The 18,845-nt window shown below is 32.0% G+C and overlaps 1 protein-coding gene across 2 annotated transcripts; it reads left to right on the top strand.

Moving 5' to 3' along the window:
• Window positions 1–7,645: 7,645 nt before the first annotated feature.
• Window positions 7,646–18,482, top strand: LOC126771750 (protein spaetzle 4). Of its 2 annotated transcripts, none has more exons than XM_050491828.1 (5): window positions 7,646–7,746; window positions 13,813–13,992; window positions 14,172–14,956; window positions 16,362–16,523; window positions 16,975–18,482. In XM_050491828.1, exons 1-5 carry the CDS (start codon window positions 7,717–7,719, stop codon window positions 17,228–17,230), a joined length of 1,413 nt encoding a protein of 470 aa, XP_050347785.1. In that variant the 5' UTR covers window positions 7,646–7,716; the 3' UTR covers window positions 17,231–18,482. The 2 variants fall into 2 exon arrangements, with proteins under 2 accessions (XP_050347785.1, XP_050347787.1); XM_050491830.1 differs by lacking the exon at window positions 7,646–7,746 and adding an exon at window positions 7,809–7,843.
• Window positions 18,483–18,845: the final 363 nt, after the last annotated feature.

Raw genomic sequence — 18,845 nt, 5'->3', positions numbered from 1 at the left:
TTTATTTTTAAGCTACATTATTTTAAAGATATTAAACAAAATACACAAACTCGTCCAGTTCACCATAAAAATATAATACTTAAGTTCTTTAAGTATCAGTAAGATCATTCTAGCTTATATTTCGATTAACTGGCCAAATAATGAACCAGCTGTTCTATCTCTAAGCCTTTTAAGTTTCTTTTACATAGTTAATATTATATTTTTATAAAAATATATATCAAAGAATTATGAAATAACCGATTACTTATATTTCAACACTTGTAACAAAGAATTGTCGTTTTAACAAGTACAAATTGTCCAAATTACTCTGTAATAGCGTGTAACAGCGTGATTCTATACAATGTAGTAGAATTGCAATATGCCTACAAGTCGTTTGAAATAAGTTTGTTATACACGTAGAGTATCTTCAGACGTGTCACGACCAGGAACATTTAAATAAATGGCCTGTCAGAGTATTATCCTAACGTGTCAAAGCATTCTATTTGTATTACGCATTCATATACAAATGTGACCTAAAACTTTTGACACTAGAAGGATAATACAATCTTTATAATTTGCTACATAATATATTTCTATAGCTACGTAACAAGCTTTTTTCTAATGTTTCTTGTTTAAATTCGTGGGTCAAACGCACCCAACCAATTACACTAAATTTAGCGTAAACTCAGCGCGTATTACAAATCTACATTACTATTTCTTTAGATAGTTCAAATATCAAACAAAAGCCTGTTTATATATTTGATATTATTATTATTTTTGTAAAAATGAAAATTGTCTTATGAACAAATACAAAAAGAACACTCAGATACAATTACAACACGCGATCTTGTTCCATCAACTGGACCACATCAGCTTTATTCGTGAATACCGATACTAAACATTTGCAGTCAAAGTTCTGAAAGCGGATCAAATGTAATCATAGTATTATTGCAAAGGTGATATTAAGTGCAGAAACTGGTCGAGTGAAATTACGTGAAAGTAGTTTAATATAGAATCTTTACAACGTTTTATTTTACATGAAACGATTTACAAGATCTTTATATTATTACACAAACTTTCTGTTTCGTTATATCTTTGAACAATATGTTTTATTTACATGTTAAAGGATGGAGCAAGTGATTCTTTTAAATCAGTTCATTATGAACACGATTATTCAAGCTCTGATTAGTTGTTTATTTGCCTTTAGTGCTTTTGTGGTTGGAACAGACTTTACAGTAAATATTTGTCAAGCAAAATATATAACGGTCTCTTTGTTAAGTTTAGGGTAGTCTTATAACCAATCCCAGCGTTACAAGTTTTGCTCTGAAACATAATACATTTTTTATATAAATATAGAAATAAATATCGTATTATAGTTTCAATTTTTCCAAGCATTATCTTATATTTTGTAGATGACATTAATCTTAAGCGCCGATTGCGAGTTCAAGTCCTGGCAAGCATCACTGAGCAAGAAAGCAAGAGAGTGAGCAAGCTCTTAATGTTTTTAGTTCATATCGTCCTCGTGCAAGAAAACATGGTAAGGAAAACTGCATAACCATAAGCAGTGTAGTGGAATAAACTCCAACATTCTACTTAAGAAGAGGGAAGGCCTCTACCACGCAGGACTTTTACAGGCTGTTGTTATAATATCCAGCGTTCGTCATATAAGCGTGATTACGCAATTTTCTATCCGATTACGTGTATATAATTAGCTATTTTTCATCTTTTAAGTGTTAATCGTACTATGAGAGTTTTATGTTTAGGTACTCCATTAGCAGTTACGGACAAAACGGTCGGTAGAATAAAACGACTTGTATTGGTAATAAACATTGCCAATAAATATTAAAATATTATTAAATAAATATTTTTTCACAGTTATTGAATATTCTAATCCCTATAAAGATTTTATTACGTTGCGTATACACAGCAATTGCGAAGTTATTAGCTAAGGTATAAAGTAAAAAAAAAAACATATTATTATTTAGTAAGCATTTATATGTTTTTGTTAAGAGAACTTTATTTATGTAATAATACTTTGAGAGTAAATCACGCATTGAAGACCAGATCCAATCGCTTACAAGTCCGTATACACGATTGTTTAAATAATTGCAATTTTATGATATCGGTATTGGTAAAATGAAGTGGTTAGCACGTGGGTCACGTCGCGGCCCACTTGTGAGATGCAGTGTCTCATCGAGTAGAAAGCTGTGGGCGCGCCCGCGTCGCGTCCGAGTCTCCGAGTACAGCGCGTCGCGCTAATGCACTGCGCTCGCTCAATATTTGAGTTTCTCAATGATATCGTCACTTTCATATTGTTATTTAATGGCGACAACCGTTTAATTTGTTAGCTATGACGATGCTGAGTCAACTGTTTTGTTTAGTGTTCACCTTTACGTAGCGATTGGTTTGCAGAAACCATGGACCTCATCTTGTTTTGAAAGTTGGACTGAATGGTTTAGTATTTAGAAAGGATTCTTCTCATTAAGAATATTTTATTCATACAATGACATGTCTCTGTTATAAGCACCTGATCGGTGCCTCTTTGTAATATTCAGATTAAAACTTGTAATATAAGGCTATATATAATCATTTTATTATTTATTATTGTAATCATAATCAACAACGTTACATGAAATAGTTGTATTATATTGGCTTAATACTTATGATAATAAGACGAATTAATCGTAAATATGTATTTAAATTTACAGTGATTATCAATACTAAGGCTATACAAGATTTCATTTATTATAAGTCAAGTTTTCGCCCGCGACTTCACTTGCGTGTTAGAAAGGGAGGGGTATGGGTGGTAAATATAAAAAGTAGCGTATGTCCTTCCTTCTTGTCCAAGCTTGCTGCATAACAAATATCATCAAAATCGGTTCAGTGCTTTAGCTATGAAAACGTACAGGCAGACATCATTACTTTTGCATTTATAATATTAATATAGACACTGGTTAAATATTATTTTTATATATCTCTAAAATACGAGAACATCCTCATCATAAAACTTCATGCTTTGGAAAAAATTTTGTTAGATATGTGGCCAACACGCCATAAAACCAAGATGGTTTAAGCTGAACCTTCTTTACGGGGATAACATTTATAAACAATAGATCACGCGATATTGTGAGATTACTATCTCTTAAGAACATAGAACAAAAATAGTACAGCGTAATATATACTATATTATATAGGTACAAATAGGTAAATATAAAACAGCTAACTACATTTTTCGCCTGTTATTATTGGCGAACATAAGTATTATCGACAAATATATGGAAATACGAATACAAATAAAAATAAGAACATGCAAATTATATTATGTGTTCTTCAAAGTGTTAAATAGTCGTCTATATATTTAATTTAAAACGAGAGACGATTATTTTCGCTCTGTGTAAATTTATTCACAGCTTTAACTTTAACTTCGCTATTATTCTGTAACTTTTGCTTCCTAGCATTTACCCGGAATTGACCTCTGCTTGCTATTCTTATCCAGATCTGACAGTTTGCTAATGTGAAAGAAGCATGGCGTTTAGTCATCGCAACACTTTACGCGAAAACAAGTATTCATAATTTAATTTCTTACTTCAAGACATAAAATTTATAAGTATAAGACAAAGTTTATTTAGAATATCACAGACATTGCAGACGCGCACAGAAATATTACTACCTAATAGTTTTGAAAATATAAATGAAACATTTAATGTTACAAAAACAAGTAAAATAAATCCCATATATATTTTTTTATATCATAGATCATATGAGTCACGTGATGGTAAGTGGCCACCACAATAGACATTGGCGCTGTAAGAAATATTAACCGTTCCTTGCATCGCCGATGCACCAATATGATGATGATGATGATGCGCCGATGACCAAATATCGATTGTTTCTTGGCAATCCAATACGCCACCAACTTTGCCTGTAATTTCACTGGCTCGCTCACCTTTCGAACTGGACGACATCAATACTAAGTTCTACAACCATATGATGTAGATAAAACAAATATAAAATTACATTGAAATGACTTAAACTTAACTTAAGGCCTATGTTCAGCAGTGGACTACGAAAGGCTGTTGATTGATCGATTGATTGACTAAAACTTCGCTGTGTCTGAAATGTTGCCTTCTGAAGTTGTGACGAGCCATACATTTATTCTAGTGATCTTCCTATGTTTGGGATTTCAGTATATTTTTTAATGTCACACTATTGTTTGTGATTAACTTTTTGATAAAAAAAAATTAAGGACCAACGTCGTTTAATTCTCGTGTGCCCCAAGTGCCACTAATATTCTTTATCGTTTAAAACGTATACGCCGTCCTTCGCGGAAACGAGACTGACGCCTGCGCATCGCATAGACAATGTTCGTAATAAAGCAATGTAAGTTAGGTGCGAATTCACTGAGGATGTGAAGCGAATCTCTGAGAACAGTGTAAAAAGATCTCATATTTTGTAATTTTTTATATACAAGTATATTTTATTGAATCTCCATAGACACTAACATTTAAACACTGACATTTTGACAACTAATTCACAAATTTAAGCAACAATGAATGTACATTGCCAGCATTAGGTTATTATATAGTTTATGTGTGGATCAGCATTGTTAGGTACTCAGGGAGCTTCTCAGTTCAACGTCACTCCTCTGAGCTCCATCAAGCGCTTTCACGACGCCATGTTCACCATCATCAGTATAGTGTTTAAAGCTACATATTACTGCTCTACGTCGACAGAGTGCTAACCAGGCCCCATCACATCAATTATTCTTCAGCCAAAAGCAATACTTTGCATGACTGTGTTCCGGTTTGAATGGTACGCAAGTGTAATAACAATGGTAAGCAAGTGTAATAACAAGCTCAAAGGACTTGTTTTTTTATAAAATAGGAAGGCTTACATGCATACGGAGCACCTGATGGTAAATAGTCACCATCGCCCATAGACATGGGTTTTTTAAGAAATATTAAACATTCCTTTCATCGCCAATACGTGTCCGCCAACGCGATGTTCCTTGCGCCTGTAATGACGAGACCCAGACTGGTTTTCATAACGCTCTACCAACATAATAAAATAATAATAATACCTTAGATATAATGTTAAAATAAAATATCCGAAGTGTTCATAAAAACATTGAGTAACAAGGGGTAAATAATGTGTGAAGTGTCGGAGCAATATATTTTTAAAAGTAATAAATGTTCGTGTAACTCAAGTCCCATAGTGATATTATTGATAAGATAAAAAAATAATGTGTTGTTTATCTTTTAATTAATTATCTTTTGCTATACATTTTTGTTATTTTAATAGTTATCTTTATTACAATAGAAATAATTATTTTATACTTTAACTAAATTTCCTACCGAGTATACATCGTTTGTGACTTTTATTAAAGAAAAGAAAATATGCATGGGTAAAACATTTTTTTTTATATAAATGTGGAATATTGGATAGAATACCTGGATCCTAATCAGTGTAAGGTTCAATTACATCTTAATAAAACATTTAAAAATCAAGATAACGGATTTCACCTTGAAATTGTCATAAAAAACAGACAGTGCGGTGAGAAGGATTACAGAAAAATGTAAGGTTGCGAATTAAATTTGATCTTTCTTAGTAACCATCGTTTGTATCACAAACACGTATAAGTTATTAAGGATATTAATGCACATTTAACACATAAATTAAGGCACATATGTAATAATAGAAAGATACAAAAGCATCAACGACACGTCTGTGGAGGATAGTTAATGAAAACAAAAGAAAATAGGTAATAAAAAGTAATATTGTTATATAATGATGTAAATGTTTTGTACATTTAATACATGTACATAATTTAGAATATAAATATAATTGGGAGATGATGATAAATCAACATACAATACAAAAAATAATTCTTAAAATGGTGCGTGAGTAAAAATACCATAATCGTTTCTTTGGCAGGAGAAAACTCAAATATGTTTGTAACAATTCGGAAATATGATACCTCGGATCTCCTAGACCTTGTTAAGACTTATAAAAAGAGGAAGTCTTCGGCTAACCGTTGGACCATTTTCTAGTAGTTATTTCCTAGCGTTTACTTCTTCAAGAACAAAACAAAAAAGTGTGTATGTCATAATTAACGTGTTAGTAGTACAACCAGCCACACTAAGGTATTTTATTGGCGACTTCAAGAATTTCGGCTTCGAGTCTAGGAAACAGTCCGGATATTTACTTTGTAAGTAAGAAAGAAACACGCCAGAAGAGATCACAGGAAGATGTTGTAAATACGTTGACCGCATATTAATGGAAAATATCGATGTAAATATAAATAGCCTAAGTGCCTCTTTCTCCCTTCATTTTTCGAACTTTTCTTTTTTTGTTTCATGTAGCTATTTATGAACTTTATTGTTATCAGTCAAAAAATAAGATTAAATAAGTATAAATCTAAATAGTTTTGACCACTTGGCGAACACTAGTAAAAATATAGTCAAGAAACTTGATACACAAAATATAATAGTGCTTATAGACTGAAAATAAAACTCTCGCCTCCAATAAAAAGGTTAAATAACTAAAAAAAACTCACTAAAAAGCTTTGGAAAAAACGTAGAAATTCCAATAACGAAGATAAATATCTAATAAATGTAATGAGCATCATTCTAATTATTATTAATAAAAATATTGACAACAATGTGATATGAAATTAATTACAATTTCGGTTAATATGATCAACTAGTAACTATTTAATTAGGCAACACCTTTCGATTTTTAAGGAGATAGTCGATTTGCAACGGACGCCATTGTTTTGGCGCGAGAGAAAACACCATTTTCATTCAAGATATCGCTGCGGGATAACGGTTCGGCGCACGCGCAACGCTCCCCGTCCCCCTCTCCCTCTTCTAATCACCCAGAGTTAGAAAGAGATAGTCGACACGTATAGACGACGGCTGGCAAATGATTACTCGACTGACCTACTCAATCGCACACACTCTTTCTCGACGGCAAGCGGGACCTAATTTTTCTGTTGTGTGAATTTGTAATGTTAGTAAAGATGCGGTTGCGAATCAGCAGCGTGTGACAACAGATATCGAAGCAATTAATAATAATCAGAGCGAATTCTTTTACGCAACTGTTGAAATATTTCATCATTTTTTGACATCCATAGATCAATGATTAGTTTCACAAGGGATGTTAGATTTTTTTATTAATTTATTTACCTTTCAACCAATAAATCTTTCATTATTTCACAAAGATAAATCCGTTGAGAATCAAAACCATCTTTAAATAGTACGAAAGTAATTTTTATCGTAAGCTTTTACATTATTTGGTGGCCTTCATTAAAATAGTTCATTATGAATATTTACCAAGAGTCTAATTTATTAAAGTTTTTATGAGCATATTATAATGAATAACGCATCTTTCAAAAATTGAATAAAAAGGTCTAACCATACTAATCAAGTAGGTACCGTTAATAAAGACATAATTCACGCAATCAAATTCTGAAATTGCCATCCATCCGTCAACCTGATTCCAATTAAACTTAATTTTGACATAAACCGCGTTTGCGGCACACCATTAAACCAAGCGACAAGTGTCCCAGCAACTTTTCCTTCACCATCGGATGTCGATTCAAAAAGTCAACTGCATCTTTGCAGTCCTTGACTATGGCATTGCACGCGCCGGTCGCAGTCGGTGATCAGCCTTGGTGGCGTGTGGTCGCCACAATGTGTTTGACGAACGCGTGCGCAGTGAAAGTTCGTTAGAGAAATGCGTCTCGCGATCGCCTTTCTGTTTGTGGTGAGTGCTAATTACGTTGAAAGTGCTAATAGGCTCTTCTGTAGGCGCCGACAATTCGTAAGGATCGTGCGAATTTGAGTTTATATCAAGATTGGAGGTGGTTGTACATTTTAATTAAATACAATTATGGTTAATTTTAACCTAATTGTAAAATTTCTAATTACACATTGCTTAGAAACTTATAATATAGTTCAGTTTATGAATAATAATTAACTTTAATGTTCAAATTTAAATAAAATTTGTGTGTTAAGCACTTAACGAAATGAAGAGGCTGGTAATCACTGTTTTCACTTATTCCTAACGTGTTAATCTTAAATGTATAACGCACACGTTAATCTTATAAATTATCTAAATATTTTCAAAAACTAACGATTGCTAACGATTCTGAAATCAATGATTAATAAATAACTTATTGAATAAAGAAAATATTTCTTCGAAAGCAAATTAATAATACTTTTCCATTCATGGCACCAACAATTGTATTTTAAAACGCTATTAAAAAAGTCAACAATAAGATATCAATTGCAGAATAATAGACTAACTGGGTAACAGTTTACGAACTTAACAGAACACCCCACGATAGATCTTTAGTCTGTTGACGAAAGCAGGGCGAGAGGCAGTCTACACGAACGTGGGAAGCGGGCCAAGTACCTCGCACCCATTTTTTACCCAACGTACACCTAACGATGCTAATTTCATTGCCAGATAAGAAACAACACTATAGTCAGCTAGCTATGGACTATATTCGGCTGCAATAATAAATATAGAGAAAACAGTAATTGTTTCGTTGTTACTTAAAATATACCTAAAAATATATATGAAGTAATCAATTAATTTCAATTAAACATGAAAGATGAGCTAAAAAATGTAGTGATCTTTGATCATGGATAATTGCATTTCATGATATCTTATAAAAATATTAAATCAAAACAGAAAAAGAGCATCATTAATATAAGAAACAATCAATTAGGAAATTTTCAAGCATTAGAGATAAAAGATCAGCCTAGTGCGAGAAAGACCGAGGGTTCTGTAGCACCTTGTATTTGTTATTTATAATTATTGTAGTTTTTCAAGATACCGCTCTTATTTACATATATTCCGTAAAAAATAACAGGCTAGTTGTTACGTTTGTACATAAGCAGCTCTGCGAAAAAAAATGGCGTAAACTTAGAGTAATTTGTAAAATGTTTAACTCTTTGACGCACGCACGTAAAGGTATAACTAATTAATAATATTTAATTAAATTTATTTTACACATAAAGCAAAACAACATTGATTATAATTAAAAAACATCTATCAGCGTTAATACGCTGTAAGAACAAGAGAGAATATAATTCTCGTAATAGAATACTGAAACTGGTAGCATTAGAAAACTTGACAGAAATAATCTTGGGGCAAAGGTTACCACTAACCAACCGGTAGCCCTGTTACTTTACAGTTTATTGTCTTTATACAACAAAAAATGAAGATATTTTGAAAAAAATTAAATCAAAATAATACATACGTGATAATACTTATAATACTTAAGTTACAAGCTGAATTATTAAAAAAAATAACACAACAAACAACTTGTTATGATGTTTATAAATTTATAATGGCACAGCTGAAATAATGCAAATAAATAATTGTTTTTGTTTAGAGAAAGCCAATTTCACCGATCCGTGTCTCAAGTGAAAGATTACGTAGTCAGATACGAAAATGCTTGAGGGAAATATTAAATTTATTCATAATAGAAACTTGCAATTGTTATTAGATATTAAAAATAATTTAGTTAGTTATAAACTTCTTCGATGCAATGACCGTGTAAAAAGTAAAAAAAAAACATCAGATTGTGAAACGGATTCTGCAAATGCGCCTTAAAAATATCCTGAACAAGTAGAGCTCTTGTTGCAACATAAGTATTACCAAGTAATGTTACCAAGTTATTAAGTATGATCCTAATATACATATTATTATGATATTTTATTCATATTCAGATATATTCTTCACTTCACAATGTTTTTCTATGACACTACTTAATTAAATTAGATTTACTTTTTAAAAGGGGAGTGTGTTGTTTTTAGTTCTTAATCACGATTGCACTTTAGGCAAATCATAGTTTATTGTACAAAGAAGAATAAGGTTTAAACGGTGTAAATGTAACGATTGAGCTAAAGAATACACAATATGTCAATGCTTACAAAATTCATAGAAACTTATGTATTACAATTAGCTTGATCGCATGTATTTCTTAATACTTTGTATATGTACGTATTAACGACTTAACCATTCACATATATAGTCTTCTCGCGTACTGTCAAATATAATAATAGTACTATATACTTAATAGTAATAAATAAAGAACTAATAAAAAACATTAAGATGTTTCCATAGATAATAATCATATATATTTTTTTATTCAATATAGAAGCTTGCTTACTTATTGATATTTAAATTAAAACTATCATCGATTCGTAAAAGAAAATACCTGAACTGAGAAGAAATATTAAGAACATTATATTTAATTGTGATAATGAATTTGATAACTTCGTAACAGCCTGTTAATGTCCCACTGCTGGGCTAAGGCCTCTTCTGCCTTTTTTGAGGAGAAGGTTTTGGAGCATATTCCACCACGCTGCTCCAATGCGGCTCGGTGCAACACATATGTGGCAGAATTTTAGTGAAATTACGATTACTTACGATGTTTTCCTTCACCGTCAAGCACGAGATGAATTATAATCACAAATTAAGCACATGAAAATTCAGTTGTGGTTGCCCGGGTTTGAACCCACGATCATCGGTTAAGATTCATGCGTTCTTACCACTGGGCCATCTCGGCTTTTAATAAATATAAATTAGAATATTAAAAACAAACACAAACAAAACTGAGGAAAATAAAATGTATCGATCAAAATGAAATAGGAAGCAACGGCTATGAAACAGTAGTTTGACGTCATTACCTGCTCCCAAATACCATCGGTCACTTTCACTCACATGCCTGTCCACCTGTCTGCACCGAACTAATGATAATGCAACCTCTCGTTCTTTTGTTACTTATATAACAGCCATGTTACAATACGAAGTCATTGAAAATATGTCTGATGAATGAGAACATACTTATTTGTGGTCAAATGTTTACGTTTGGACCAGCTTTTATCGCCAACATCTAAGCCGTGTACAATTTAATAGGTTCGTAACTATTTGAATTTTTGTTCCTATATTTGATACAACATACTAACAGGTGAAGCATAGAACATGCTTGTTATAAATCGTTAACTTGAAATTATTATTTTTTTATAAAATATATAGGCGGACGAGCATATGGGCCACTTGATGGTAAGTGGACCAAGGCCCATGGACATTGGTATTGTAAGAAATGTTAACCATTGCTTACATCGTCAATGCGCTACCAACCTTAGGAACTAAGATGTTATGTCCCTTGTGCCTGTAATTACACTGGCTCACTCGCCCTTCAAACCGGAACACAACTATACCAAATACTAAGTGCTGTTTTGTGGTAGAATATCTGTCGAGTAGGTGGTACATACCCAGATGAGTTTGCATAAAGCCCAACCACCAGTAATATAAATCACAAAACTTGGCAATTATTCTATACTAATTAAACTAAGATGTGTACAGACGGATATGGAAAAAAATTAAAGTGTGACTAAAACTATCTCGTCTCAATAATAATTATAAAAACTTTAATGTAAACCTTTTTTATATTTCTTAATAATGCGGCCTTGATTCCTGAATTAGCTTGAACTAAATATTAGAAATCAGTTCCTTCCCATAGAAACAAAGTTAAGATACACAGTAGTAGAATATATATATAATGTATAAATAGAGTACTTTTAATAATAATAATAATAAACACGTAGTGTGTAGTCAATAAAAATGTTCGTGCTGTTTATTGTACAAGATATACCAAAATAAAAAAATGTATATTAATTCTAACGGTTTCGCGAGCACCCACATACGCGCACGTACTGTGCTCGATATAACGTCATCACACATCTTCATGGCCCAAATTGTACGCGCCCAAAAATGTCCTGTGCTGACCGGCATTTCGCTTGAGCCTCTGCTTGTATGTTTATAAATTTACATCGAGAAATACCATTAATGTTACATCTAAGAACTCTACCTAACGAAAGTTGTATCAGAATATCATTGGTCTTTCTTTTAAATAAAGGCTTTACTAGTTTAGGCGTGTCTTGTTAAATTAATGGAATTAAAAACTTTGCATTTGGATTTTGTTTTCCATTCCTGATTGAGCTGTCCTCCATCTTGTAGAGATAATATTTTATTAACATCAGTTAAATAATTATAGTTTATTTGGAATAAATATAGTGAATTAAAAATTAATCATGTTTTTGTTTATTCCACCAGGTTTGGTGAGTAAGAAAGTTAGGGGAACTTCCTTTGCGAAAAGATTTAATTTAAGAGATAGTAGTTAGAGTATGTCTTCATTTATTCTAGACATATTTTATATTTCGTGTTTCTCCTTTTATTTTTCAATCCAGGGTATTTGATATTACTTTCTACAAACGCAGCACCATTTTTTGCACACAATAGACACGCCTATATTTGTATAAATGAGCTCGCGATTTTATGATCTTCATATGACAAATAAATAAAGTAAATTGATTACAAATGTTTGCAATTCAAGTAGCTTCGATCGTTATAAGTACCTAGGCAAGAACGCATAATCGATACTATTTTTAGTTTGGTATCAGTCTGTAAATGTTCTACTGTTGGACTGAGGCCGCCTCTCCCTTTTTGAGCAGAAGGTTTGGAGCTTATTCCACCACGCTGCTCCAAGTTTCCTCACGATGTTGTGCTTCGCCGTTAAGCACGATATGAATTATAATTACAAATTCAGCATGCATGTGCTTGCCCGGGCTTGAACCTACGATCCTCGGTTAAGATTCACGCGTTCTTACCACTGGGCCATCTCGGCTGCTATTTTTAGTTATTAACAATATATTTGTCTTATTAATATGATGTATACTGGTTATAAATGTAGAGTATAGATTCAGATACGAGTTCAAAAAAGGCTCTTTAGTGACTCTACTGAAGAACAAGACTATAATATAGCATCATATTGTATTGCGTTAATATTTTTTTTACAAAATATATAGTTTTTTATATGGAAGATATATTTAATCGCTCATCCAATAATTTTAAGGACTTAAATAAATAACTATGTAAATTGACAAATTATATAAAAAACAGCAAATCGACCATTTGCTCTTTGTGTCCGACGAGTATTTTCATTCAACAAAAAAAAATCCATTACGCTTTAATTATTTTGAAATCCTTGTTTATACACGCGCGATTACACATAACTCGACCCAAAAGGATCGTAACGTTCGTTAACCATACAAAGAGAGTAGAAAGTACCACCTAAAAGTGAAACCTAAGTCTTAATTGTATCTTCAATTAGAGTGTCTGTAGGCGTTTACTTTCGTTCGGCTGGACAGTAGACAGGTGATCATATTTCGAGAGCGATGACCCCGATTCAGGTCTAACGAATCCAAACATTAACATTACGGTTCATTTATCAAGACGCTCACTGTGTCAATTTTTTTTAATGCACTTTTGATCATTTACCTGATGTAATGGCGAAATTGGAAATTATAATCAAGATGTTTATATTGATAAAAGGTAACATTCAATGGGTTTTTATTACGATATTTTATAATGACTAATTATATTTGTTTTTTTTCGATCATGATATAATAAGTTTTATTTAGGTATTCGATATTAAATCTACATATTTGAGACATTTATCAATTAATTAATAGATAGTAATTAAAATAACGGTTACTAAATTAGTAATTAATTATGCGGCCATACACAAAATAGATATGAAATAAATATCATAAGATGCATTTACTTTTTAATATTAAGTTTTGATATAAAGTTCTAACAGCAACTCGATTATTTATTTGTTAGTTACTCTATGAGTTTATTGCCAACTATGGCATACTAACTGTAAGTTTTACAGTACTTTACGAGATAAGCTTGCGCATTTAAGGTTTGAGGCGGAAACATAAAATGACACCATCTCTTGTTCGTAAGTAGGTGACATGGACAGCAGCTCATGGCTACGACTACGCCTCGGCGTGTGCGCGGCCCTACCGCTCCAAGCGCGCTAAACCTGTACCCGATGTACCGTGTGATCTCAGCAAGCAAAGCTACTGCACAACACCAGGCAGTAGCTACCCTTGGCATGCGATACGACGGTTCATTCGAGAGAATCAGGTACGTTATATATTTCTGAGCAATATTATCTATAAATTGCGCCTCTCGTTATTTACTTTGTTATATTTTTTTAATATCTCAATAAAATTGTATCGTGTTTCGTGACTATGCTTTACATTGTTTTTGTGACACCATGTTTTGAAATAGTCAATTTTAATAATAATTTTTAATAACTTCAGGGTCTTATGAGGAGAATGTATGGAGAAGAACGTCACATTGCTGTACTTAAAGCAGAATTAGAAAATTTCATTGACGATGACGACGATGACAGAAGCAATGGTTTTTCTGAGGATCTTATAAAAACAAAAATGTTATACACAAAAAAAAGCAATGGACGTGCCATGAAAGATAAACCACATTTTAGACCAATTCAATCAAATGAGAAACAGAAAAAAGTTGATAACGATAACTTAAAAGTAAAGCCTTTAGACACTTTAAATAGTACCAACAAAAACAAAGAAAATCAAAATTATACAAATAATAATGAAGCATCAAACGACGACAAAGGTATATCATATAAAACTAAACTCGAAAGTATAGCAAATATTGAAATCAATAATTTAGATCCAGACGTAATTACTCTAGAAGCTGTCATAAAACAAAGTATTGAAGCCAACAGTATATACACAAACTTCTCTGGTACTTCAAAAAGTGAAATACTGACTTCTGAAATGAAAAACAATACAGAACGGAACACAATTGCAACAACAACGGAAATCGTAGTCAATACCACAGAAAGTAATGATGAACAATATGATGACATAACAACAGAAACGGGTAAGGATAGTTGGAAAAGCAACGGTGATGCTTCGACTTTGCCTCCAACGTTACTTTTCTCTGAGCATGAAAAAGTTAAAATCGATCGTATTGACACTAAAGAAAATGAAAAAAAGGAAGAATTTCATCCAAAACCAGTGGTACATCAGGAAACAATGCGTCCGTCTGTCATTAAGCTACGAGGAGCGTAAGTTGCATTTTATTATTATCAGTTGTTCATTAATCATTATAAAGTGATGTTGATATTCTCCAAAATCACTTGTGCCTCTTTGCTGATCTTTCTAATATTTCTTGCGTAGCTGTAAATTTCATTATATTATCAGTAAATTATATTATATTTTCAGTACACTAAAACTGTCTAGATATTTAACATTACTAAGGATTCTTGTCAATATTATCATAAAATATTTTTTTAATAAAATATACAAAATAATTACGACAAATCGTTATAACATAAAGTTATAAAATACCCACCCATGTCACCCATTAACAACTTGTTTAAATAATTAAATCGTTAGATCATAAACATATCCATATTATACAAAGATCCGCTTCATGTTAAACATGATAATTTTCTTGATGAAGTCATGGTCTAAAACGTTATTATAATAACAGGTTTCAACTTTTGCGACAGCTTACTTTCACCCGGGCCAAAGAATATGTTTAAATTAGTATCGCTGTCATCATAAATTTTATGTTTTAATACTTTTCCTTAAATGTTATTTTATTTAATAATTTTCAATTTATTGAAATTATAATAAATATTCAATTTATTGTCTAGGGAATAAAAAGTACTCCTGCGCACATGTGTATATACCAAATTATTGTGTACTCTCATTTTTTTTGCGTCGTTACAGATTTTAGTATTATTAAGCATACACAAAGACGTTTTATTATATTATTTAATACGCAAATATATATTATTTAATAATTTTCAATTTATTGAATACTCTATCGAACATTGATCTTGCATTTATGCATACTCCACTTAATAAGCTATATTCCTAGCTCTTGACTAAGTTTTACGTAGTTTTACAATCAAGAAAACATAAAAAAATATTAATTTATAAGTACTGTAAAATCGATTCGTATTTTGGAGTAGCGGTAATAGCCAGAAATGAATTCCATGTATATAAGAGAAACTTTTATATATCTTTTATTATATAAAAATGCAACTGTCTCGTAAGTCTTCTATAGCTGCTGTTCTGATACTGACGAGTAGATAATAATACTAGTCATCGGCTATTAAATATTGTTAGTTTTTTGTGTCAAAAATTTTGTTAGAGTTAGTAAGTTGACGGTGACATTCTAATTTGGTAAAGTCTAGGGAATAAAAAGTACTCCTGCGCACATGTGTATATACCAAATTATTATGTACTCTCATTTTTTTTGCGTCGTTACAGATTTTAGTATTATTAAGCATACACAAAGACGTTTTATTATATTATTTAATACGCAAATATATATTATTTAATACGCAAATATATATTATTTAATACGCAAACAATCAAAATTAAATTATTTACTTATTCTGGTATAATAATTACTTTATTGATAATTTTGTAAAACACCAATAAATTCATTTTTCACAGAAACGCATGCGAAACAAAAGAGGAGATGGCAGCTCCATTCTGGGCGAACAGCACGCGCGGAGAGATGCTAGCTCTCCTCAATATGTACCCCTTCGAGCAGTACATACACCTGGAGACGTGCGTGCACAAGCACAAACAAATGTACTGCAGGGAAGGATGTAGGTAAGAAAAATATACCTCATCTTGTTTCTTTTTCATAATCTTAAAGTCTTGGAAAATACCACCAAAATCATTTTTAGGGAGGTTTGGCATCAGACAGACTTCTGACCATAAACTAGCTAGAATTAAAATAAATGGGGGCAAGCAGACGATGATGAAATGAAATAGTTATCTCGAACGACTTAATCATTCATTTTTTGTTTTAATTTTAAAACACCATGTACATTGAGTAATTATTTTTATAATGAATTCTCTTATATAACACACTAACTATTTTAAACTTTAAAAGAAGTCGCTTACTAAAGTGGCTGCACAAAAACTACGGCCCTCATAGTCGTTGATAGTTTTCTCGAAACTGAACGACCATCGCTGGATAACTAACATAAGAAACCCGGTTTAGTTAATAATAATAAGACTTAACTATAGTGTACTAAACATATTTTCTATGTTCTAGATGTGAGCAGCAGTTCCGTCTCCATCGCTTGCTGGCTTACGATCCACGTAACGAATGTCGCGGCATATTCGCGGACTGGTTCAAGTTCCCAGCCTGTTGTGTGTGCAAGTGCTATGACGTGCCCCTCGAATTCCGCGCTCGATCACCCAGGATCCTGCACCCTCAGTACGACGAAGAGGTTAAAAGACTGATCTACGAGGACGTGGCAAGAGACTGGTACACCATGTCCTATGAGGACCCTGATGAATTATATTGAAAATTAAGCTCAGTATATAGTGTGTAATTTTGGATTTACTGTGAAGTTAGCCCATAAATATAGGTATAAGTGTGAATTTCTTTAGAATAGTTAGGACATTAGGATCGTTGGGTTGTATAGGCCCAATTGTTTCGTCGGTTAAAACCGTCAGATAGCAGCGCGTTAAATTTATATATTTTTAAGAATGGAGAGAGTTTTCGTTTTTAATTATTATAGAAATGTTTGTAAAATAAGATTAGATACTTATTATTTATCTAATAACATATTCACCCAAAACCCCAACCCCACCAGAAATATACATTTATTGTAGATTTTCTTTTATAATTTATTTATTGAACAGAAGTACGTACATACTATTACATATATAGTTTTAAGATAATTTTGGAACAAATAAAATGAGTTATATGCTCATCATCATCATAGAGTTCGTTCGAATTTTAGCTAAATATCACATTTTACAAGCCTTTAAGTCACTTGGGGATAAATTCTATTAAGAATTTGACGCTTTATCGCAATCGAATCGAAAATCGTTGTCGTTTAACCGTTTTTGACGGTAATGACGAACCAGTTGCGTTTCAGTCGGAATCGGAAAATCGGAACGGAATAAAATCGGGATCGTATCATAACCTTTGTAAACTAATAGAATTGGCCCCCTATTAATGTGTGTGGGATAAATCTTGTAACCTTGATTTTAACTAATCAATTGATCGAAAATTTTGTACACGCCAATTACAAAACAACTACTATTCAAAAATTTTAAGCATTTCAGTAGCACACGTTTTATGAAATAGTGCATACAAGCTGGATTTCAAAAAGGCCCATTTCATTATTCTGTTCAAAATTTTCTGTTGTTCTTTTTACTAAAAACTTGATGTCCATTAAATTAGAAAAGCGATCGTATTACGAGTTTATTTATCTTTATGTAGAAAACAATATGCTTAAATTTTAGAGGAATATTAAGTACTTATCCGCCTTATAAACGTTGCTTAGGGGTTGTTTAGTTAAACACTGATTTCACTCTTTCTGTCATTATTGATTCGACATTCGTAAGAAGAAGACAGCAATGTTTCATTAATTGCCGCTAAGCAACGTTTACAAGCAAGGTCGTATCTGTTGTAGACATTATGTAATTAGATGAATTGTTTTAATTTATAAGTTGTTTATATGTAAAATTAATTATTTCGTTACTAATCATTATGTTTAAGGCTAGTGAAAATTGTAAATTAAATGTAAAAATATAATTAATCGTTAATTATGTGGAGAAATTTTATTAAATTCCGTTCGTTTAATGTTTGTCTTTTATTTATTTAATTATTTTCAAATTACAAAATGTAAAAATACTCGAAAATTATCAGTCTTACTTGAAATTGCATTTCATCATATTTAATACTTCTAAGTTATACATATATAATAAAATAATCTTACAAAGGTAAGCTTTCTGTTCCCACCGCCATATAGACATTTGCACTGTAAGAAATATTGACAATGTGCCTTGGGAACTCCAATCTTTATATCCCTTGTCCTAGTAGTTACACGGTTTGTAAAACACAATAATACTAAGGATTACGGCTTAGCGGTAGAATATGTCACCCGGCTTGGCGATATCCGCCAAGAA

Source organism: Nymphalis io, chromosome 11 (assembly GCF_905147045.1).
Source record: "Nymphalis io chromosome 11, ilAglIoxx1.1, whole genome shotgun sequence".
Taxonomy (NCBI): Eukaryota; Metazoa; Arthropoda; class Insecta; order Lepidoptera; family Nymphalidae; genus Nymphalis; species Nymphalis io.
The sequence above is the reverse complement of the archived record's forward strand: the minus strand, read 5'-3'. Positions and strand labels throughout refer to the sequence as shown.

Bases quoted from the DNA above. Each gene is read 5' to 3' on its own strand.
- LOC126771750 (XM_050491828.1), top strand. From the start codon at position 7,717: ATGCGTCTCGCGATCGCCTTTCTGTTTGTG. The intron at 7,747-13,812 runs GTGAGTGCTAAT...GTTCGTAAGTAG, and splicing joins CGATCGCCTTTCTGTTTGTG to GTGACATGGACAGCAGCTCA. The intron at 16,524-16,974 runs GTAAGAAAAATA...TCTATGTTCTAG, and splicing joins TACTGCAGGGAAGGATGTAG to ATGTGAGCAGCAGTTCCGTC.